The sequence below is a fragment of the Crocuta crocuta genome, unplaced genomic scaffold (assembly GCF_008692635.1).
Source record: "Crocuta crocuta isolate KB4526 unplaced genomic scaffold, BGI_CrCroc_1.0 scaffold93, whole genome shotgun sequence".
In the NCBI taxonomy this organism is placed as follows: domain Eukaryota; kingdom Metazoa; phylum Chordata; class Mammalia; order Carnivora; family Hyaenidae; genus Crocuta; species Crocuta crocuta.
Window position 1 is genome coordinate 5,356,850 of NW_027529641.1, and position 24,239 is coordinate 5,381,088.

The 24,239-nt window shown below is 40.5% G+C and overlaps 1 protein-coding gene across 3 annotated transcripts in view; it reads left to right on the plus strand.

The window, feature by feature from the left end:
• LRRC28 (leucine rich repeat containing 28) overlaps positions 1 to 24,239 on the plus strand; it is a 159,370-nt gene that overhangs the window by 111,679 nt on the left and 23,452 nt on the right. For all 3 annotated transcript variants that reach the window (XM_077762380.1, XM_077762377.1, XM_077762378.1), the window contains one exon: positions 7,853 to 7,955. In XM_077762380.1, the coding sequence (XP_077618506.1) occupies positions 7,853 to 7,955 (103 nt within the window). The remainder of the gene's footprint in view (positions 1 to 7,852; positions 7,956 to 24,239) is intronic.

The following is a 24,239-nucleotide window of genomic DNA, read 5'->3' on the forward strand; positions in this document are numbered from 1 at the left end:
GTAAGTCAGAACTACCCTGCCAGTTATCAGGTCTTTTAAAGGAAGCAAAGAGATACCTTGTTCATCATGAGTTTCCTTGGCAGTGTCTTGACCTCACACCTGGCTGCCTGGGCACAGTGCCCATCTTCCGGCACCTACAGCCCCCAGGCAGCTTGCTAGGTAGTATCACCTCCTGCATTATGTGGGAGCTCCCTGCTTATATGGAAATAATGTGTTTGGGGAGGCTGTCTAACTGATACCATGGTGGACCAGGCCAGCACGCTTTTAAATTCCACCTCTGCCGTTTAAGTGCTGTGTGATCTCGGGCTTAGAAGGGCTGTTCGATGTGTCTGACTCTCAGGAACAGGGCAGAATTAATACCAACTTCGTGGGACTATTGTGGGTATTAAATAAGACCTATTTAAAACACCTCTGTCACTCATAAATACACCCTCAGCACGCAGTCGATGTGACTATTTATATTGTTTCACTAGACGGTTCGAGAGGTTGAACTGTCGGTGTCTTCACTTTTGTCCCCCAACCATCTAGCACAGTGTCTAGCTCATTGCTCGTAATAATTCTTTGTCACCTGAACTATGCAATACAAACAGAGATGCTGAAGGGGGAAAAAAAAGAGAAATAGAGATTCTGGTGCTTGAATATTTAAGCCAACAGCAAAGGAAGCCTTCAGTCATTCAAATTCATTAAAATCAATTTATTTTAATTTAACAGTTGTTGATGATCTGTGTATAAAGCATCTTCTTATAATTCACTGTGAAATCTTACTTTGTACAAGTTGAGTAGATCAGAAAGAATTGGTTATGTAAAAGATTTAGTGGAATAGTGTACATATATTTACAGAAACTAACACTGTCAACTGTACTTTAATAATAAAAAGAAAACTAACACTTCAAAAAGTCATTCTTGTAAAAAAGCGATTGGAAAGTTCTCTTTATAAAAGGCATCATGTAGGTAAATTCTAAATTTGTTCTAGAGGTGATTTGGGAATACACTGTAAATTACCCTGAATTCGTTGTGAAGAAACCCACATTTTATAATTACATTAAAGTGTAATTATGACTAATCACATCTCTGACTGACGGAACTATGAAAATTGGTGGGACGTGGATAGAATATTCCAAACAACCCGTGTAGATCTGTTGCTTTGATGTTGTAGTTTCTGTTGCCCCATGCTTTTGTGGAAGAGGATACATCCCTCACCTTTTGATAAAATAAATGAGTTTCATACCGGTAAGTGTGCAGTAAACAGATCCTATTCAGTTCTGGCCCATGCTGTCATTCTGTGCTTGCTTTTTACAGTATGGTTAAAAGAGCAGTAACCTACATACACGGGTTTTTCTTCCATCTTCAGCCATGTGGACAGCATATGCCAGAGCCTTGAAGTTAAAAGAAAAAAAAAAGAATTGGAGTTTGTGCAGGACTGCTAGCTTTTGCTAATTTCCAAATAACAATACTTTGATCTGTGCATCTGGAAGAAAAGGGGAAACATTTTGGACAGTACAGCATTTTTAAAAGCCACATGAAAAAGTTCTTTGTTGCTTTAGCATATATGCATATGGACAACTTCCTTACTTTATAAGGTTGATGGACTGGGCCTTTTTTGCACAGGATCTTTAAAAAATATTATTACCTGGTATATTTATTGCTAGGTATCAGTATATTAAAATTAAAAGAAGGAAGAAAAACCAGCTCATTAGCTAGTACGTGGTCTCTTCCAAAGTCATTGAGTGAAGATTTTTCTCTTTAAAGAACAGAAGAACTATTTCAAAGCTTTTTCAGCAGAAACCACTTACATTTCAGCCTCATTATGATAAAAAATGCTGTTCCATTGTGCTTGGGGTTTCGCCAGCGGAAGGGTTTCTGGCCGAGAGCATGTTCCTCGTGAGGCTGTCACAGCTCTGCCCGTGCAGCCCGTGACCTTGTGGGCCAGGTGTCTAGGTGTCTCAGCCTCACCAGTAGGCTGTGCTGGGTCAGCTAAAGCAAGAGTGGCCTGCTTCTCTTTATAATCTCTGACTCCGTTTTGTGATCTTCCCTTTATATTCAGAGGAGAGAAGTAAGAGATGAAGATGTATGGAGAACCGGTTGTTAGGCAGGGGGTCAAGCTTGGTGCTGTATAAGCCTGTGAGATACGATAGGTATCATTGGCTCCATTTTGCAGAGGAGGGAACACGCAGGGAGCGTTTCATTTCCCCTAGTGCCCAGAAGCAGTTGGAAAGTAGAAAGCCAGGATTCGGACTCCATTCCTACTCCATAGCCCACGGCATCCTGTGATTTCAGTACTGCTCTCTCTTACTGTCTACGAGATATATGGAAAGTTCAGGTGTCTATATCAAGTGTTCCTGTCCATGCAGTATTCTGCTGATCGCTGTGGGATGGGTTTGAACACTGCTGATTCACGTTTTCTTCGAGCTTCGGTGGAAACCGGTTCGTTCTATTACGGGGCAGATATAAAAAAAATTACATTCCCCAAAGTGGTCAGGAGATACAAAAAGACTTCTCTGGAATATTGAAAATCCAACATAAGATCTGAACCCAAAATCGGGGCATGTGGGTGGTTCAGTCGGTTAAGTGTCCAACTTCGGCTCAGGTCATGATCTCACGGTCTGTGAATTTGAGCCCCACATTGGACTCTGTGCTGACAGCCCAGAGCTTGGAGCCTGCTTCAGATTCTGTCTCCTTCTCTCTCTGTCCCACCCCCACTCATACTCTGTCTCTCTCCCTCAATAAAATAAATAATAAACATTAAAAAAAAAAAATCTGAACCAAATAGCATTTTTAAATCATTGACTCTTCATAGTTTCCCCTATAAAACTAGGATAGGGAAGAAGAGGAAGCCATGTAAGAAGCAGCAAGTATCAGCTTTTATTTAACTCTGTATTATGATCTTTGCATGGAGCCTCATTTAATTTTTGCACAAGCTCTTTTGGGTGTATTAGAGGGAGAGAGGTGCTTCCACTGTCGTGTCCCATTTTGTGTCCTTGACTTGGGATGAATCACTGCCTCTAGAGGCTTTTGCCTCCCAACTCTTTTCTGTGCAATTAAACCATAGAAAAGTGTTCATGCCTTTTGCTGCATGCCAAGGAGAACTCTCTCTTAATTGGCCTTCTGCTGTAGGGCCACACTTCCAAATATGTCAGCTACTAATAATGAGAATAATAATAACTGCCATATATTGGAAAAGGTGTATGTCAAAGATTCTGCTTGATAATTTAGAAACTTCATTAGTAATTCTCACCAAACTTAAGAGCCAGCCTGAGGGTTCCCTTCACATGGTTGGGAAAGTACTCAGTATTCTGACCCAAGTTGTCTGACTCCAAGACCACATTCTCACTCCATGAATTAGTATCATACTCTTTCCCGATGCAGAAGCTCAAGTAAATCATCTTTCTTTGAATCCCATAGGGGCTCTGAAACCAGGGATTTTTGCGTTTTATCAGTGTTGTTTCATTTCTAAAAAAAATTCTAGAGTTTTCTATATGCCTTTAAAGTCTACAGGTGTCTATTTGTGATGACAGGAGATTTGTAGGCATGTCAGAGAAGTAGTAAGGAAATCTAGAATAAGAATTCTTTGAGTAATGCCTAGGCCTTTTTCATTGCAAGTGGATTCTGGTATTTCTATCTGTATTTTTCCCATCTATGTTCTTCAAATGTATAGCTTTTTTTTTTTTTTTTACCACTATATATGTATGTACATGTTTACTACAGTAGCAGGACACATTGCTTTGGCAAGTATATATACTTAGGCTTAAAAAAAATTGTGTAGTGGTTTAAATTTCACAGGTGACTTCCACTATCAGTTGTCATAACAACTTGGTAAGGCTGAGGGTCTGGGCACCACTGTGCCATCGAACGTATTGCACACTTGCAGCCCTGCTCACATGGCTAATGAATGAAAGAACAGATACGTGAGATATGAGCAGACAATTCACACCAAAAAAGTAAAAATGGCCCAGGGGCGCCTGGGTGGCTTAGTCGGTTAAGCATCCGACTTTCGCTTAGGTCATGATCTTGCGGTTCGTGGGTTTGAGCCCCGCGTCGGGCTCTGTGCTGTCTGCCAGCTCAGAGCCTGGAACCTATTTCAGAGTCTGTGTCTCCTTCTCTCTCTGACCCTCCCCTGCTCACGCTGTCTCTCTCTCTCTCTCTCCTAGAAATAAATAAAAATATTAAAAAAAAAAAAGTAAAAATGGCCCTCAGACATATTTGAAAATGTTCACACTCATAATTAAAGAAATGCAAATGAAAACAATGCCAGGATATCATTTCTCCCCTATCAGAACGACACAAATTTTTAAAGAGGATAACATGTTTTAAAAGTTGGCAAGATTATGAGAAAGGCAACACCTTCATATGTTGCTGGAGAGAATGCAAATTGGTAGAACCCTCTGGAGGGAAGTATCAAGAATCGACCCATCTTTTGACACAGATGGAGATGTACACATGGATTTGCATACATCCATATGTTTTATAGGTCTGTCCCTGAAGAGATCCTAGAAGCAGTGATACCCCCACAGCAGNCAGATCTTGGTTTATAAACACTACACCCCAGTAAAAGGAATGGAGGCTCCTTGGAGAAGTAGTTGATTTCAGGGCTAGAGGAGGGAAAATACAAGCTGAGCTTAGACACCTTGTGCCAGAAAGTAAGGAAGTACTCAAAAAAGGAAGAAAACTTGGGGTACCTGGTGACTCAGTCAGTTAAGCAGCCAACTTCAGCTTAGGTCATGATCTCGCGGTTCATGGGTTTGAGCCCCACATCAGGCTCTGTGCTGACAGCTCAGAGCCTGGAACCTGCTTCGGATTTTCTCTCTCTCTCTCTCTCTCTCTCTCTCTCTGCCCCTCCCCTGCTCACTCTCTCCCTGTCTCTCAAAAAAAATGAATAAATGTTAAAAAATTTTTAAAAAAGGATCAAGGCTTGTTAGAGAATCTAAGAGCCAAACTTAAGCTGCTCTTAATTGCCAAAACTGGAACATTTTGACCAATACAATAAATCATAATTGTATTGGGGTTTTAGTCCTTATGATAAAATAAATATCCATGAATCCATATGGATATAAAATCAAGCAACTAGGGGCACCTGGGTGACTCAGTCTGGTTAAAACCCTTGGTTTTGGCTCAGATCATGATCTCACAGCTTTGTAAAGTCAAGCCCCACATTGAGCTCTGTGCTGGTAATGCAGAGCCTGCTTGGGATTCTCTCTCTCTGCCCCTCCTCCACTTGTGCTATTTCTGCCTCCCTCTAAATAAATACATAAACTTAAAAAAAAATCAATCAAATACATAGATGGAAAAGAAGGAAAGCCTCTTCCTTACTGAATTGCACTTAATAAATGTAGACAGAAAGATGGTATAGCATTAGATACATACCGTGCAATAATTACTGCAAATCAAGATCCATTGTTGGATGCTAAAATTAATATGCAAGACTTTGAGGAGGAACAGGACATTTACATATCCTTGGGGTTGTAGTAATCTGAAGACTTGACCTGTGGCTTGGAGGGGCTGCTTCCAAGATGGCTCACTCACATGGCTATTGGCCGTGGGCCCCATTTCTTCTCCAGAAATCTGCTGGAGGGCTCTTCTGACCAGGAAGTTGTCTTCCTCCAGAAGGAGTGATCCAAAGCAGAGAGCAAAGAGGAAGCCGCAGTGCCTTTTGTGGCTTACTGTCTGAAGTCACATGCCATGTCTGCCTTTTCTTTTTGTTAGATGTCGTTAAGCCACCACACTGGGGAAGGACGTCTCTAGCCAGCAGCCCGGAAATTCTTTTTTTCTCCCTGAGAGTTGCCACTTCCCCTTATGTGCACTCCCAGCACTCCCAGCTTTGCTTCCTCTTTTTGTGTCTTGCTCTAGTGCTAGTCCTGGACGGGATTTTCGGGATTATGATATAGGACTAGCAGTGGGAAGGAGGAGGGAGGACCCTTCCTCACCCTATGCCACAAGGAACCCTTCTTACCTCAGTCTTCTGTCACTCTTCCCACCATCTGTAACAGAGTGTCCAGAACCCAGCAGTGAATCCATAAGACTTCTACAAACCACTGTCTCGAGCGGTGACTGAACTGTAAGGCAGTTCTCATTTTTTCTGTCCATCTTCATCTGTTGCTTCTCATCCTCACCTCTCTCCCCAGGGCCAACCACAGTGCTGACAAGGCCCTTAACGGGTAAATGGGTTTTCTTTTGAAATATAAATATACTTAAGAATGCCCTGATTTAGCTGTCTGGGCCCCCCAGTCTTTCCCAAACTGCAGGACAAGGGGGAAGAGATGTCCTTCAGCCTGCTGCCTGTTTGCACAAGCAGAGCTCCAGAGAAGTGTTCAAAAATGATGTTCTTGCTTCAGGGAGGAGAGGGTTAGAAGGCTGCTGAGGACTCCATTCCGTGACAGTGAAGACAAAGAGCCCCACCCAGTGAGTGCTAGGAGTGGAAAGGAAGCCTGGGCGAATACTCTTGGGCACACAGTAGGCAGGAACAGATGACCGCAACACTTGAAAGTGTCTCTGCTGCCTGTGGCAACCAGAGGTCACCGTCAGTAACTCTGCCTCGTCTCTTCACTGAGTTCCCCCCCTCCAGTCTTGGCTCCCCCATTGCCCAGCTGTTTCTGGAAAACATCTGGATTCTGTCTGTGGCACACCTGTTCTGTTGCAAACCCCTCTTTTTGAAACCCCCCCATTCCTGGTACGTACTGTAAGATAACAAAAATTCAACCGAGCAAGTTTGAAGATCTAATTGGCTTGATTAAGTGATAATGGGGCAGTATCCCGGCTCTGTCAAGCTGTAGAAAAGGAAAAATCTTTAAAGGCAGAGAGGGAGCCGTAAAAAGGAAATTATTAGGAAAGAACGCATTGTTTCAGGCAAGGTTGCCCCGCTAAGGGGAACGGATGGGGTCTATCAGTAAATTTCCTAGTGCTGACCAGGAAGTTCCATGTTGACTGGTTAAAGGGTACATTCCGGGGTGGGGGCGGGGCCGGGGGGAGGGTTTGAAACTGCAGTTAGGTTAGGTATTAAGCCCCTGTTTGGTGACGTCGCTGAGCATAAGTGACTCCATTCTGGGCCTGTGGTTTTCTTTTCAACAAGGCCCATTCCAGTCCTTACTGGCCCGTCCACCTTGCCTTCACCTCACTAGGGGACTGAGGTTTAGGGTTCCCTTTGCTTCTTACTCTCGCTGCAGCCTTGGACATTTGTTCCATCCCAGCGCTGGCCTAGCTCCAGAGACNGTGGGGGGGGGTGCACACTGGTTAAGACAGGGGTGGAACTAAGCTGGTCTAGGCTGATCTGCCAAACTTCCCATTGGAGGAAAATGAAACTGAATGAAGACCTACAACAAACATTATTCTTAAAATTGTTTTAAAAAGTCCTAGAAGTTCTGTGTAGGAAGGAAATTTAATAATATCCTGTTCCCAGCTATCTCATTTTACAGTTCAAGAAATTAAGGTTCAGGTGAGTTAAGTAATTTTTCTACAGTCACGTTTTCTTTCTTTCTTTTTTTTTTTAAATGTTTATTTGATAAAGAGAGAGTGTGAGCCAGGGTAGAGGAGAGAATGAGAGAGAGGGGGAGACAGAGGATCCAAAGCAGGCTCTGTGCTGACAGCAGCAAGCCTGATACATGAACCATGGGATCATGACCGGAGCCAAAGTCAGACACTCAACCGACTGAGCCACCCAGGTGCCCCATATGGTCATGTTTTCTGATGCACAGTAATCTACTATGAGCTGACTTGGTTTCACGCGCAGAGTTCAATCTATAATAGTTTGTATTCCAGAATAGAAATTTTGAATTGTTCTGATATCATGGATTACATTTTACATTTCACACTCTGCTGGTACATAGTTATGGGAATTATAGTACTTCTCTTTCTAATCCAGATTTAGGTCGATCTCGAGAACTACAGTACGTGTATGTGGATAACAACATTCACCTGAAAGGCTTGCCATCCTATCTGTACAATAAAGTCGTCGGGTGCAGTGGGTAAGGCTGACTTTGTATTTTATACTGTAGCTAAACCTTTTTCCATGCTCCTTTCTATTTCATTTTTTGGTCCCGATGTAATTTAGAAATAGGTGAGCTTTTGATAATCATGTTCCATTCTGTCTTTCACCTTAATATGCTTAACCAAATACCTTTAGAAACTAAGAATATTGGGCAAGCAATTTGCAGTATTATACTTCGAGTTCAGGTAGTCATAAGCAAGTTGTTTATTATTTTCCAGTCAAAAACGAATCCATGAATACTACTATACACTCAGTAGTATCAGTCACTGAAACTGGAGGAATCAGCATGAACTTAAATGCTTCCGCACTCCACCCAATGACAGTTTTCCTCCAGGAATAGCCCTAGTATCTAGAACTTGACCATTTCGAAATATTTAGAATGCAACATTTGAAATAGTTCCTTAGTACGAATCAGGATTCTGGCAACCAAAACAGATGTTTCAGTTCAAGGGAATTGGTAGGCTTTTATTTTCAGAGCAGCAATAATCTTTCCTTCTCAGTCAGGCTTTTAGAAAAGCAGTTTCAGCTTTTTATTTTCTTTTATTTTGTTTTGGTTATTTTTGAGAGAGAGACAAGAGTGTGAGTGAGGGGGTGGCAGAGAGAGAGAGGGAAACACAGAATCTGAAGCAGGCTCGAAGCTCTGAGCTGTTGAGCTCTGAGCCCCAATGTGGGGCTTGAACTCATGAGCCGTGAGATCATGACCTGAACCAAAGTTGGACGCTTAACCAACTGAGCCACCCGGGCACCCCTCAGCTTCCTCTTCTATAACAGTGGGACAGAACCACCTTAAAATGTTTCCCAGAGTGGTATGGGATTAATACAGGACAACTCTGCTACCAGAACCTACTTTTAACTGGCCTACCTTTCCTCACATAAACAGCCCAAGAATACTGGGGAGATCTTTGAGGCTACTTAGCCCGCATATTTGACTCTGTCCTTGTAATCCCGACACCTGCGTAACCTGGCTCATGCTGTATGTAGTTCTGGCAAGAGAGATGTCAGCAAGCTTGTACACAGAGAACAGCCACTCCCCTGGTGGCCCAGCTCCAGACAACGGGCACTGAGCAGTGGTGACTCCAGAGAGAGCATTCTTAGGAATAACAGCCTTCCCTTAGGAAAAACTATGCAATTGTTATCTTGGAAGAGCCTTCAATGATGCTTCGAAGTGCGCACGTAGGCTGATGAAATACCAGCCCAGAGGTGTATTTCAGAACCTTCTGTGAAGCAGAGATAATAGAATGAGTGGTGGAGTTTTTAGCTCGGTGATTTTTCGACAGCTGATTATGTGACAGCTGCGATGCTACTCAGTCATTAATCCTAATGAGTTCTTAAAGGATCTGTAATAGAGCCTAATTCTTCCAAGTGGTGAGTAAAATGCCCTCGCTCACCAAGATACATGGAGTGATGCAAGCCTCCAAGGCTGAAGGCCGTTTTTCCCACACCTAAGCCTTCAGAGACTGCATGGAAGTCTCTACCACAATTAAGGAGACTGGCCATTACAGCTTCCTTGCATCCACTGCTCTTTGCTAGTTTCATAGAAAAGTATGGTGTTTATTTTGTCTGGGTCTTTCTTATTGTTACTATAGGAGTAAATGTCTAGTTCTTCTGTATTTTACCCACAAACAGAAGTCCCTCCCATTAGAATTTTTGAGAATGGTAACTGGCACATTTGCTTACTTGGGAGAACTTAATGGTAAAAGTGATCCTATACCAGTTATTTTTTCACTTGTCTGATCATATATGGAAAAGAAAACCGAGCCACTGCTTTGCTTTTTCTTATGTAAAAACAGCTGGATTTGGGTGCAGGTTGGCTAAATGACTTGATTAAATGGTTTGTTAATATAACCACTTAAGGTAACAGACTTATTTATATGAGAAATGCATTCTGAGTTCCGAGTTAAACCAGCAGTCTAAAGAAGTAGACTTTATATTACAGTCTATTTTTATGTAGTGGCTGCTCCCCACCTTATAACAAGCAATATTAAATGCCTGACCTGCACTTTGGGGCAAGCACAAAGCAGTGTAGTTACAGATAAAAGTACCAAGGAGACGGAGTTAGCAGTTTGGTTCTGACAAAGTAATTGTTTATGAAAACAAAAGCATTAATATTCCTTTTTAGTTTTAGAGGAACATAACAGAATCCAGCATCGTCACAGTATAACTTTCACAGTGTCCAGGACACAACCCCAAATTACATAGGAATACTTATGGAAAGTGCAACCTGTTCCCAAGGGAAAAGACAGCAGAGACCAACCTGCTGAGAGGACCCAGAATGTTTGACCGATGAGGGTTTTAAAACAGTTGTTCTCAATGAAGTAAAGAAAAATAAGTTTGCACTGAATAAAAGACCAGGGGGGAAAAAAGAAACGATAGGAAAGAAACAAAAGGAAATTCTAGAGTTGAAATACAATATCTGAAATAAAAACTTGACTTGATGGGCTTAAGAGCAGAATGAGTGTAACAGGAAAAGCCAGTGAGCTGGGAGGTAGAGCAATAGAAATGATTCACTGTTAAGAGTAGAGAAAAAAGATTGAAAACAAAAATGAACACACAGCATCAGGGATCTGCCAGACAATGTAGAAAGGCCTGATAGAGGTATAATTGGTGTCCCAGAAGGAACAGATTTTTCCTAATTTTTCTCTTAACTAAGAGAAATGCCACAAAAATATTTGAAGAAATAACACCTGAAAACTTCCCAAAAGTAATGAAAGACCTAAGTTTACATTTTCAAGGAGTTCAGCGAACCCTAAGCAGCATAAATTATGAAAAAAACAATGCCTCAGCAAAGCTCCTGAAAAGCAAAGATACGATGATACAACACCTCATGCCTGTCAGAATGGCTAAAACTAACAACACAAGAAACAACAGGTGTTGGCAAGGATGTGGAGAAAGGGGAGCTCTCTACTATTAGTGGGAATATAAACTGGTGCAGCCAATCTGGAGAACAGTATGGAGGTTCATCAAGAAACTAAAAATAAGGGGCACCTGGGTGGCTCAATCAGTTGGGTGTTCAACTTTGACTTAACTCATGATCTCACAGTTCGTGGGTTTTAGCCCTTTGTGGGGCTCTGTGCTGATAGTGCAGAACCTGGAGCTTGCTTCAAATTCTGTGTCCCCCTTTCTCTCTGACCCTCCCCTGCTCACACTATCTCTCTCTCAAAAATAATTAAACATTAAAAAAAAGAAATTAAAAATAGAACTACCCTATAATCCAGCAGTTGCACTGTTGGGTATTTATACAAAGGATACAAAAATACAGATTTGAAGGGGTACATGTACCCCACTGTTTATAGCAGCATTATCAACACTATGGAGAGAGCCCAAATATCCATTGACTAATGAATGTATAAAGAAGATGTGGTGTGTATATATATATATATATGTGTGTGTGTATGTGTATATATATATACACATACACACACACACACACACACACACACACACAATGGAATATTACTCAGCCATCAAAAAGAATTAAATCTTGCCATTTGTAATGAGGTGAATCAAGCTAGAATGTATTAGGCTAAGTGAAATAAGTCAGAGAAGACAAATTGCTAAGTGAAATAAAGAAAGACAAGAGCTAGAATATTATGCTAAGTGAAATAAGTCAGAGATGAATAGATTTCACTCAACATGTGGAATTTAAGAAATGAAACAGATGAACACATGGAAAGGGGATGGGAAGAGAGGAGAGAAGGAAGCAAACCACAAGCAACTCTTAATGATAGAGAACAAACTGAAGGTTGATAAAAGTGGGGGATGGGCTAGATGGGGGATGGATACTAAGGAGGGCACTTGTTATGATGAACACTGGGTATTGTATGTAAGTGATGAATCACTGAATTCTTCTCCTGAAACCAATATTGCACTGTATGTTAACTAACATTTAAATTAAAAAAAAATCAAAGATAAAAAAATCTTGAAAGCAACCAGAGAAAAATGACAAATTACTTACAAAGGAATCATTCAGAAGACTGTGACCTTCTCATCAGAAACTGTGAAGGCCAGGAAACAGTGGAACGACATTTTTCTTTTATTTTTATTTTTTTAATTTTTACGTTTATTTATTTTTGAGAGAGAGAGAGACAGATTGCAAGTAGGAGAGAGCAGAGAGAGAGAGGGAGACACAGAATCCGAAGCAGGCTCCAGGCTCCAGACTATCAGCACAGAGCCCAATGTGGGGCTCGAACCCATGAACTTCAAGATCATGACCTGAGCTGAAGTCGGACACTCAACTGACTGAGCCACTTGAACAACATTTTTAAAGCGCTAAACAAAACAGAACAAAAACAGTCAACCTAGCAGCTAGCACGAAAATACTTTTCAAGAATAAAAGCATAATAAATGCATTCCCAGACCAAACAAAGCTAAGCTTTAAATGAGGTGCTGCCAAGATGGCAGACTCTTTATCCAGACCAAGGCCCATCTTCTCTGGGTGGCATAGTGTCTTTCTCCTTATCCACTTCTCCTTTCCTTTTACTATAATTTAAGCTGAAAAAAACATTTTTTGCTAAAAAGGAGGGTAAATCTAGTAGCTGTTCCCATAATAATGAACATATGAATGATATCATGTACTATCTGAGGAATTCCAAGATTGTCATTTGGGTGCTTTTGGTAAGAGAATTTAACTTTTTAACATGTTAAGTGAAGTGGTAAGTGTGACAGTGCACACGAGTTAATGTGCTAAATTACATACATGTTCTGGAACATAATCTTGGTGGCACAAAGATGTCACTATTCATGTGACCTTATTTAGGGTTAAATGTCGAATGGCAGCTCTGAAAACATTGAGTTGAAAGAAAATTGTGTGACAATTGCTGTCAACTATCTGTATAATCAAGCCAAAAGTACTAACATTTGTGACAGATTTTAACTCATTTTTATAACTCACTTAATGATTCAGATACACAATTTTTTTTGGTAACCACCTTGGTGTTTCATCTAAAGTGATAAAAACTACTGAGTTGGAAATCAAAGATACCAAGGCTTCATAATTGCCAGCTAATACAAAGCTTCTGTTCCCCCCTCACTAGCATTTCATTTCATAATTACTACTTTTTTTTTTTTAAGTTTATTTATTTTGTGAGAGAAAGAGCAGGGAAGGGGCAGAGAGAGAGAAGGTGAGAGAGAATCTCAAGCATGCTCTGCACTGTCAGTGCAGAGCTGGACACGGGGCTCAGTCCTACAAATTGTGAGATCATGACCTGAGCCCAAACCAAGAGTTGGACACTCAATGGACTGAGCCACCCAGGTGCCGCCATAATCCCTTCTTATTGAGATGCATGATAATAGCTTTCAAGGCAGATACCTTTCCAACCTGCTCTCCCCCTTGCCATTCTCTTCCATGGGCCAGATCCTTGGCTGGTGGGAACTATTTGTTTAACCCTGTGTGCCCCGCATGTTCACAGAACTGAATCCCTATTCCCTTTCTCTGGAATATCATCATGCTGATATTAATTTGTAACAGTAGATTCCTTCACGACAACATCCAGACTGGTGTTTGACCAAATGTCTGGGTACTGTGACCTAGGCAGATTGACCAGAAATTTTATCATCATACCGTGTGTTGTATACTACCAAAAGAATCACTTATTATAAGAGTAGAAAACAAGAACATTGCTTTACCTCTTTCGTGTGCCCAGGAGGTGTGCTTGCGAGTTTATCTGCATATTGCACATAATCTTCCCAGCATCCCTTGTGATGTTTCCTCCACTTTAGAAAGGAATAAACTAGACCTCAGAGAGATTGATTAATTGTCCCAGGTCACAAAGCCAGGTGGTACAGAGTTATCGTCTGCTTCATTATCCATACTCTTAACCTCTGCGCTATGCAGACTGCCTCTGTCTGTCGTCTGGCATCACCTCTGTATGTTTAAGCCCCTCTGCTAGCTCCTCGAGAGCAGAGACAGAAAATACGTTTCTCGCTAGCGCATCATTTCATGTAATAGGGGTGGAGGATATTTCATCTCTGATTAGATCAAGGGAGGTTGGCCATGTTCAGCAGAAAGGTCCCCTAACTCATGTAAACTCATCCCTTACAGCTTGCATTCTTTTTTTTTAAAAAAAGTACTTTGTTTTTTTATTTACTTAGAGAAAGAGAGAGAGAATGCATGTGTGCATCAGTGAGGTAGAGGAAGGAGAGAGGGAGGCAGAGAATCCCAAGCAGTCTCTGCACTGTCAGCACAAAGCACAATGCTGGGCTTGATCTCATGAACCTGTGACATCATGACCTGAGCCAAAATCAAGAGTTGGATACTTAACCGACTGAGCCACCCAGGGTCCCGCCCCTGCCTGCATTCTTCATAACTGCAGCTTTCCTCCAGCATGAAGCAGAGAAGGCATTTAATGGATGCATCATAAAATGAATTTAATTAGCTCTTTGTATCCAGTGGTGAAGAGTAGGAACTTCTGCTAAAAGAATTGTCAGAGGGAAATTAGACCCCATATAAAATGAGGATCCACTTCCTCATTAATGCGAGCCTTTTTAGCAGATTCAGTCAGATGCCTGCCTTTTTTTTTTTTTTAATATTTTTATTTATTTCTAGGAGAGAGAGAGAGAGAGAGAGAGACAGCGTGAGCAGGGGAGGGTCAGAGAGAGAGGGAGACACAGACTCCGAAACAGGCTCCAGGCTCTGAGCTGGCAGTCAGCACAGAGCCCGACGCGGGGCTCGAACCCACAAACCTCGAGATCATGACCTAAGTGAAAGTCGGACGCTTAACCGACTAAGCCACTCAGGCGCCCCAGATGCCTGCCTTTTTAATTAGGGAGATGAGGAAAGCATTAGGAAAAATCTGGCCTTCAGTTTTCTACACCTCTATTTGTTACTTTATATTGTTAATTCTTTGGGCAGTGTCCACATACAGTTCATGCACAGTCATGTTAAGAAGCAGCAGCTGTTAAGGCAATAAGAGTATGAAGTAAATATTCACAAATGACTTGCTCAGTTTTTATTCTGTGTTTGCATTGTTTTATGGTTCTGCCCAGGACTCTCATACTACAGTGTGGCTATAAAGTTTGGAAACAAATCATATTATTTTACCTTGTATATTAGGGTTCCCCACAGCAACAGAACCAATAGGAAGTGTGGGGGGTGAGGGGGAGAGGGAGATGGATTTATTTTGAGGAATTGGCTCTCATGATCATTGAGGCTGGCAAGTCAGAAAGCTGCAGGGCTGGCTGGACACCCAGGGAAGAGTTGATATGACAGCTTGAGTCTGAAGGCAGTCTGGAAGGGGACCTCAGTCTTTTCTCTTAAGGCCTTCAGCTGATTAGATAAGGCCCACCCACACCATGGAAGGTAATCAGCTTTATTCAGAGTCTACCAATTTAAATGTTCATCTCATCCAAGTAATACCTTCACAGAAACATCTGGTCTAGTGTCAGACCAAATATCTGGCGACCGTGGCCAAACCACCTTAATACAAAACATTTCATCATCATGCCACACGTATTTAAAAAACATTTAACCACATGCCATTTTATCAAAAGAATCACTTATTGTACATTTGCCTATGCTTCTAGACTTAGTGGCCATGCTACATAATAGCATTTTGGATATGGTCCTCTCATCTTAATTTTCTTTGTATCAGGAAAGAAGCAATAATTATAAAGTAAACTTTAGATTCGTGTCCTCAACTTCACAGAATGGTTCATCAGGGTACGATCTTTCTAATCCACAAAATACTCCTACCAACCCGCAGATGTGCTGCCTCAGACTCTGGTGCTTACGTGATCACATGGGGTGAACAGAGGTTTTTGAAAGCCAGAAGGATAAAGGCAAAGTAAACATCAAAGGCAAATATCGTGAAAATTTACATATAAATTCTGACGTTATTTGATAGGCGAGTGTGTAGCTGGTGTGCACGAGGGCACCCGTACCAGCGGCAACGTTATTGACAGTATTGAAGTATTTCCACCCAAGTTGGTGAACAGCTATTGGGCAAAGTCTCCTGGGCTCCCCAGCTGCCAGGTCCACCTCTCCCGAGATCTCATAATCACAACAAAAGGCTAGTGACTGATGGAGCGCAGGGCTCCAGGACCATGCTTCAGCAGAGTGAGACCATTTGGGGTTTGTTTGTTTCAATAAGGCATAATTTACATACAGTAACAGTCACATTTTGTAGTGTACGTTTCTGTGAATTTTGACAAAGACATATAGTCATAAAGCCACAACTATAATCAAGGTACAGAACAGTTCATTCGCCCCAAAAATGTCCTCCGTGTCCCTTTGAAATGGACCTCTTCCCGCCCACTCCCGCCCCTGGAAACCATGGTCTGTCTTGTGTCCCTCTGCTGTATGCTTTCCAGAATGTCATGTAAACAGAATACAAGCTTTTATAAACATTCATATTTGGGGTTTTGTGCGAACATAAATTTTCGTTTCGCTTGGGTAGGATACCTAAGAATGCATTTGCTGGGTCATATGGTTAAGTGCATGGTTAACTTTATAAAAAACTGAACTGTTTTCCAGCATGGCTCTGCCATTTTGTACTTCTGTGAGCAACTTAGGAGGCTCCTTGTCAGTTTTTCTTTTTCTTTCAGACGTCCTAGTAAGTGAGTAATGATAGCTCGTTTTAATGTGTATTTCCGCAGTGACTACTGAGGGCGAACATCTTTTCATGTGCTTATTTCCACTCATGTATCTTCTTTGGTAAAGCGTGTTCCAGTCTTTCACTCATTTTTTAAAAATTTGATTGTTTTAAATTATTGACTTTCTTGAGAGTTCTTTATATATTCTGAATACATGTCTTTCATCAAATAAGTGATTTGCGCATATTTCCTTCCAGTCTGTGGCTTGTCTGTTGTTTTAACAGAATTAACCAGTATACGTTGTAGCACCTCATAGTACCCACCCTACCCCAACACACACACAACTCAAGATACATTTAATTTAATCCATAAATAAGACCTTTTCCAAAATCCTGTTTGACAGATTATTGTCATTTTCCTGTATAATCATTTCCCTAAATGTGGCCATCCTGCTGGGTAACCTAATACCGATATTTGTAATGCTTCTTAGGTTGCTAGCACATCTCCTGGCCCTTAGACTTGTGATGGACCCTGGTAAGCACCCCTACATTCATTTCCTGGCACCATGTGGGTGGCTCAGTATTCTTTTTCCCATTTCGTTTTTATGTTTTCTCTTTTAGACTTTTTTACCTATGTGTGATGACTCAAAACAACTGATCTGTATTTGGTACTGCTTAGCTATGAGTATGAAACCTTGAACACGTTAGATGAATTAACAGCAGAAGAACACCTATAATACAGTTAGAGAATGTGTGATAGGGGCGCCTAGGTGGCTTAGTTGGTTGAGCGTCCGACTTTCGCTTAGGTCATGATCTCGCGGTTCGTGGGTTCGAGCCCCGCGTCGGGCTCTGTGCTGACTGCCAGCTCAGAGCCTGGAGCCTGTTTCAGTCTGTGACTCCCTCTCTCTCTGACCCTCCCCTGCTCACGCTGTCTCTTTCTCTCTCTCTCCTAGAAATAAATAAAACATTAAAAAAAATTTAAAAAAAATGTGTGGTAAAAGCTTCAGACATTGTGGTAGATCATTGACAAGAGAGGATATCAGAGAAGACTTTATTATAAAGGAATTAGATTTGGGATGATGAATAAGATTTGTATTTGTGGAGGGCCAGGATGTGGAAATTTTCAGGCCCCGTTTGGCCTGTAGGCAAGAGTGGCCATGGTGCACTTTTAATAAAGGCAGCGTTGCCTAAAGTAAGTCGTATGATTCAGAATCCACAAGAAAATGCTAAGGCCACACTTATCCATAGTCACGTTTCTGCTTAAGTTCTCTTCCTTTTGCATCAACTAATGCAAGAGGGTCATTTCTTAAAATGTGGCCAGAAGGCTTCCATATTTTAACCTGCACATCAGTGTAAATTTCATTACTGTACCAAAAGAACATTACCAATAATTTTGAAGTCCCCTGTGGGCCCCTCTGTGACTGTATGCTCTTCTGCAAAGTTAGTCACTACTCTGGATTTTATATTTATCATTCATTTATGCTCAGTTATGATTTTGATCTATGTAAATACCTCCCCATGTAGTATATTGTCAAGTTTTATATCTTGATGTAAATGGATCATGCTGTATGAATGCTTCTGTGACCCGCTTTTTTTAATGTAACATTTTGTTCTTATTCTCTAGCTTCTTCCCTGTTTTTCTTCTCCCCTTTGGAGAAAGACTTTTTGAAAGACATGTCTGTACTTACTGTCACCACTTCCTTCCATTCCCTCATCACCCACACAGTTAGGCTTTGATAATTCAACTCTACACCAAAACCACCATCTCTGATGTCACCAGTGACTCCCACATTGCCAAATTCACTTCTCAGTTCTAATCTTTCTTGACCTGTCCAACACTTGATCTTTTTCTCTTTCCTGAAACACCCTCCTCATGTGGCTTTCACAACGCCACTCTTTCTTGGCTCCCCTCCTCTGCCACTGTCCACCCCTTCTCAGCCTTCTCTCCTGGCTCGTCCTCATTCCCCTGTTTACTATATACTGGGCTCAGGACTCAAAACTCTCCTCCATCTGTACCCATTCTCTCAGTCAGTGATTCTCAATCAGGAACAGTAATGCTCCGCTCCAGGGTGTTTGGAAATGTGTGTAAGTTGGGTGGGGGGAGTTGGCTTAAAGACTGGGGTCTCTACTAGCATCTGTTAGGATGCTAAATGTCTTGCAGTACACACAAAAGTTGTAAACAATTAAGAACATGTGCCCCAACTAAGTGCTAAGAGCACCCCCAATGAGAAACATTGCCACGTTATTTCATGCCATCACAATTATGCTTTAAATATTATTCATGCATGATTCCCAAATATAGAGCTCCAGCCTGGACCACTGCCTGACTCCTATATCAAACAGCATCCAGTTGGCATTTCCACATAGATGTGTACAATTAAACGTTAGCATATCCATAATCAGACTCCTAATTCCCTTAGCCCCAACTCAGTCTTCCACAATCTGCTGCATCTCAGTTGACAGAAACTTCATTCTTCCACTGACTCTGCCCAAAATCTTGGGGGTCTTTGATTTTGCTTTCTCTCGCATCCCACAACCAACCCATCACATAGCCTGTTGGTTGTACATTCAAAAATATATTCAGGCTCTTGTCACTTCTTACTACTTCTTTGGTGTCACTTTGACCTAAATTACAATCATTTCCCACCTGGATTATAACAGTAGCCTTCCTACTTCTTCCTCAACCGGCTTGAGTCTGTTCTTTACATTGTGTCTGGTGACCCTAGCCAAGTCATAGCTCAGATCCCATTTTGCCTCAGTCATCACCCTTGGCATCCCTTATACTTAGCATAAAAGCCAGAGCCCTGGAAAGTGACTTGTGAACCTGGACTTGACCTGTCTTCTAGATTACACCTTTGAATTCCTCTCCCACCATTTTCTCCCTTCCTACCTCCACTTCAGCCATATTTGCCTCCTCCCTTTCTCTTGAGCACACCAGACTCCTGCCTCTTTGCACATTTTTTCCCTCTATCTGGAATACTGTTCTCCCAGATTTCTGTTTTTTCAGTGTTTATTTATTTTGAGAGAGAGCGTGAGAGAGCGAGCAAGCAAGGGAGGGGCAGAAAGAGAGGGAGAGAGAATCCCAAGTATGCTCCATGCTGTCAGCACAGAACTCGACACAGAGCTTGATGTCACAAACCGTGAGATCATGACCTGAGCTGAAATCAGGAGTCAGATGCTCAACCAACTGAGCCACCCAGGTGTGCCAGATTTCTTTATAGTCTTTAACATCACATGTATTATACCTTCCGTTGAAATTCTCAATCTTAGAGCTTCTTAGACATATTAAGAATGAATGGTTATTGTTTGTATCTGATAATTCCATCACTTTACATCCATTTTAAAATTCTTTTTTTTAAATGTTTCTCTTGATTTTATTTTAGACGTTTTCTCTATATTGTACTTATTTTCGTGTACCTGCCAGATGCAGTATATGAGGAACTGTGACATTATCCTCAGCATCAAATTGCATTATCTCCCTGTAGAGAGGACTCAAGCATGTGTGCCTTTTATCAGTTTATTGCTTCTCAGTTCCAGATCTACCCTTTTCCTTGGGATTGGCCCTTGTAGCATTTTCCCTTTGTCATCGATTTATGTAAGGCTTTCTCAGTCGAGGGCCCTGGAGAGATACTGCAAGGTCAGAACAGGAGGAAGGGATTCCCTTCCTGTTTCCAGGGTGCTGTTTTCTGTGCAGCACCCTGGAAACAGGAAGTGAAAACAGCAAAAGTATGCCCAGTAACACCTCAGCAGCCTTCACTGTCCAGCTGAAACCCACACTCTCCAGCAAATTTCTCTGCTTGCTTATTCCTTTGATTGATACATTCCAGGTACATTTTTTATTTGAAAGAACCAGGTTTTGGTTTTATTTATACTTCTTTTCTATGTTTTGTTTCCTTTTCATCAGTTTCAGCCCTTAGGTTTTTCAGTATCCTATTCATACTTTGTATTTATTTTGCTTTGCTTTTCCTAGTGTCTCTCTCTCTCTCTTTCTCTCTCACACACACACATCTCTCTGAAATCATCCATAGAATTAAGATCGTAAACCTATCCATCACTAAGTTTTCTCATGCCCCTTGATAGTCGTTCCTTCCTGACCCCATTCTGTCTCCAGACCACCACTGATCTGTGTTCCGTTACTACACATTGATTTGTATTTTCTAGAGTTTTATATGAATGCAACCAAGTAGTATATACCCTGTTTTGGTCTGGATTCTTTCACTCAGCATAAGGATTTGGAGATTTATTCATGATGCAGTGTGTGTCAGTAGTTCATTCCTTTTTATTGTTACATAGAATTCCATTCTATGGATATACCACAGGTTGTTTCTATTTAGTTGTTAATGGGCATTTGTGTTGGTTCTGGTATTTGACTTTATTACAAAGAGAGCTTGCTATGGACATATGTAAACTGTCTTTTAATGGTTCTAGACTTAAATTTACTTGGGTAAATACCTAGGAGGGGAGTGTCTGGATCCTATATATCCTTAATTTTTGAAGGAACTGACAATTAAAAAAATAACTGCACCATTTTCCATTCCCACCTGCAATATAAGAGATTTTCAGTTCTTCCCTACTTTTGCCACTTTGGGAATAGTCAGCTTTTTAAATTTATCCATCCTAATTGTTCTGCAGTGATATTTCATTATATTTTTAAATTGTATTTCTCCAACAAGTACGAGTCTACGTCTTTGCCTGTCTTATTTGCCGTCCTTAATCTGTTTTGACATAGCGTCAGTGTACATCTTTTCCCTATTGCTTCTTGGGTATTTGTGTTCTTATTGAGTTTTGAAAGTTCTTTTATAGATTCTGGATACAAATCTTTTATCTTATTTATACTTTGCAGATATTTTCTCCCAGCCCATGGCTTGTCTCGTCACTGTCTTAATGAGGCCTTTTAAAGAGCAGACATTTTTTATTTTGATATAGTCCATTTTATCAATTTGTCCCTTTGTGGACCTTGCTTTCGGTGCAACCCAAATCACAAAGGTTTTCTCTGGGATTGTCTTCTAGAATTTTTAAAGTTTGTATTTACATTTCAGTCTGTGATTCATTTTGAGGTAATATTTGTATTTAGTACAAGTATGGCTAAAGTTCCTTTTTTTATTTTTGCATATGGACATACAGTTGTTCCGGCACATCTGTTAAAAATACCATCCTTTCTCCACTGTACCTTTGTTGAAAATTAGTTGTCCTTATATATGTGGGCCTATTTCTAGAAACCCTCCTTGCTCCATTGGTCTATTAGTCTGTTTGACACTAATACCATATTGTCTTGATTACCATAATTTTACTGTAAGTCTTAAAATTAGGTAGTGTTAGTCTTCCAAATTTATTTTCAAAATTGTTAGACTGTTCTCATTGTTTAGTATTTCCACATAAATTTTAGAATCAGAGTTTCAGTTTACATTTAAAAAGAAAACCTACTGTGATTCTGATTACAGTAGAGTATAGATCAATTTGAGGAGAATTAATATCTTAGCAATTTTGAGACTTTCAAACCATGATCACGATAAATATCTTTCTTTCTCAGGAGTATTTTGTACTTTTCAGTGTACAGGTCATGGATGTCTTATGTCAGATTTATCCCTAAATAATTCATATTTTTCATTCTGTCATATATGGTATTTAAGTCTTTTTCAGTTTCCAATGATTATTTATATAGAAGTATAAATAATTTGTATATTGACCTTGTGTCCTCCAAACTTGCTAAGCTCATTTAATAGTTCCAGTAGTTTTGTTGTTATTTTGTTTTTTGATGTGTGTTTTGGTTTGTTTTTTGTTTTTCTGGTGTGTGTGTGGATTTTTTTGGACTTTCTACATACACAGTAATGTCTTTTGGAAGTAAAGGCAGTTTTACCTCTTCCTTACAAATCTAGTTGCCCTTTATTTCTTTTTCTTGCTTTATTACACTGGCTGTAAGCCCTGTACAATGTTAAATAGAAGTAGAGAACAGAGTTGTTTCTCTCGCTAAACTTATTGGGAAAACAGTCTTTCACCAAGTATAATATTAATTGTTTTGTCATAGGTAGCTTTTATCCGATGAATAAATTCCCTTCTATAGCTAATTTGCTGAGGTTTTGTTTTGTTTTTTAGGAATGGGTATTGAATTTTGTGAGACAATTTTTCTTTTTTGAAATAATTACATGGTTTTTCTTTTAAGTTTTAGGATAGTGAATTATATTGATTTTTCTAATGTTAATGCAGTCTCAATTAGTAAGATAAACCTCATTTGGTCATAGTAACTTGATACATTGTTGAATCAATTTGCTAAAATCTTGTTTAGAGGTGCCGGGGTGGCTCAGTTGGTTGGGCGGCCGGCTTCGGCTCAGGTCATGATCTCACAGCTCGTGGGTTCGAGCCCCACATCAGACTCTATGCTGACAGCTAGCTCAGAGCCTGGAGCCCGTTTCAGAGTCTCTGTCTCCCTCTCTTTCTGACCTCCCCCTGCTCATGCTGTCTCTCTCGCTTTCAGAAATAAATAAAACGTTAAAAAAATATTTTTTAGTCTTGTTTAGACTTTTTCCAACTCTGTTCAAGAGTGATGCTGTTTTGTTTTGTTTGTTTTTTTTCTCTTGAAATGTGTTTGTCTGGTTTTTGTATCAGCATAATGATGGCTTCATCGAATGAGTTGAGAAGTATTCCAACCTTTTAACTGAAATTCAACTTCTTTAAATATAGGGTTGTTCAACTTACCTATTTCTTGAGTAAGCTTTGTAATTTTTGTCCCTCAAGGACTTTGTATTAGCGTAAAGTTGCTTATTGCCTTTTTATTATCTGTAGAATTTGGGCAATGTCTCCTTTCTCAGATTTGAACTTAATAGTTCAAATCTGAGAAATTGATTTTTCTTTATTATTTAATCGTCCCATTTTCTATGTCATTGATTTTCTTGATGCTCTTTATTATTTTTCTTCTTCTATTAAGGTTTAATTTGCTCTTTTATTTCCAGTTTCTTAGGTGAGAGCTCTGTAAGTAACATGTTCTTCTAGGTAGTAATTATTATTATAATGACCTTTACTGCCAGTTCTAACATCTATTAGTTCCTGGTTGATTTCACTTGCATGGTTTTTCTCATTATAGGTCATATTCTCTCACTTACTGGAAAGCCTGGTAATATTTTATTGGATGCCAGACGATGTGAATTTTACCATGTTGAGTGCTGGATACTTTTGTATTCATACAACTATTCTTGGTATATGACACAATTAAGTTAATTGCAAACAATTTTATCTTTTCAGATACAGCTTTTAGGGTTTATTAGATGGGAATGGAATAATGTTCAGTCTAGTGCTAGTTATTCCCCGCTACTGAGTTAAGACCCTTCCATGCACTCTACCCAATGCATCGTGAACTATGAAGTTCAAATCTGATTGATAAGAATAAGCACTATTTACCCTGTATGAGTGGTGGGCACTGTTCTGCTTCTTTCTCCAGCCTTGGATAGTTTCCTTATATGCCTGTGCTGATCAGTACTTCTCTGAATAGTTATGGCAGCCTTCTGCAGATCTCCAGAACTCTCTCTCTCTTTGTGCATCTCTCTTTTCTAAAGTTCTCTCTCCTGCAAACTCTACCTGCTTTGGACTCCCTGAACTCTTAGTTCCTTGTCCTGAATTTAAGGTGCCTGTCATCCTGTGACTGATTTCCTCCTCCCTGATTAAACTGTTCTCTTCAATCAGATCGCTGCTCAAATATCACCTCCTCAGAAAGCCTTACTTTGATTAATACAGCTCCACTC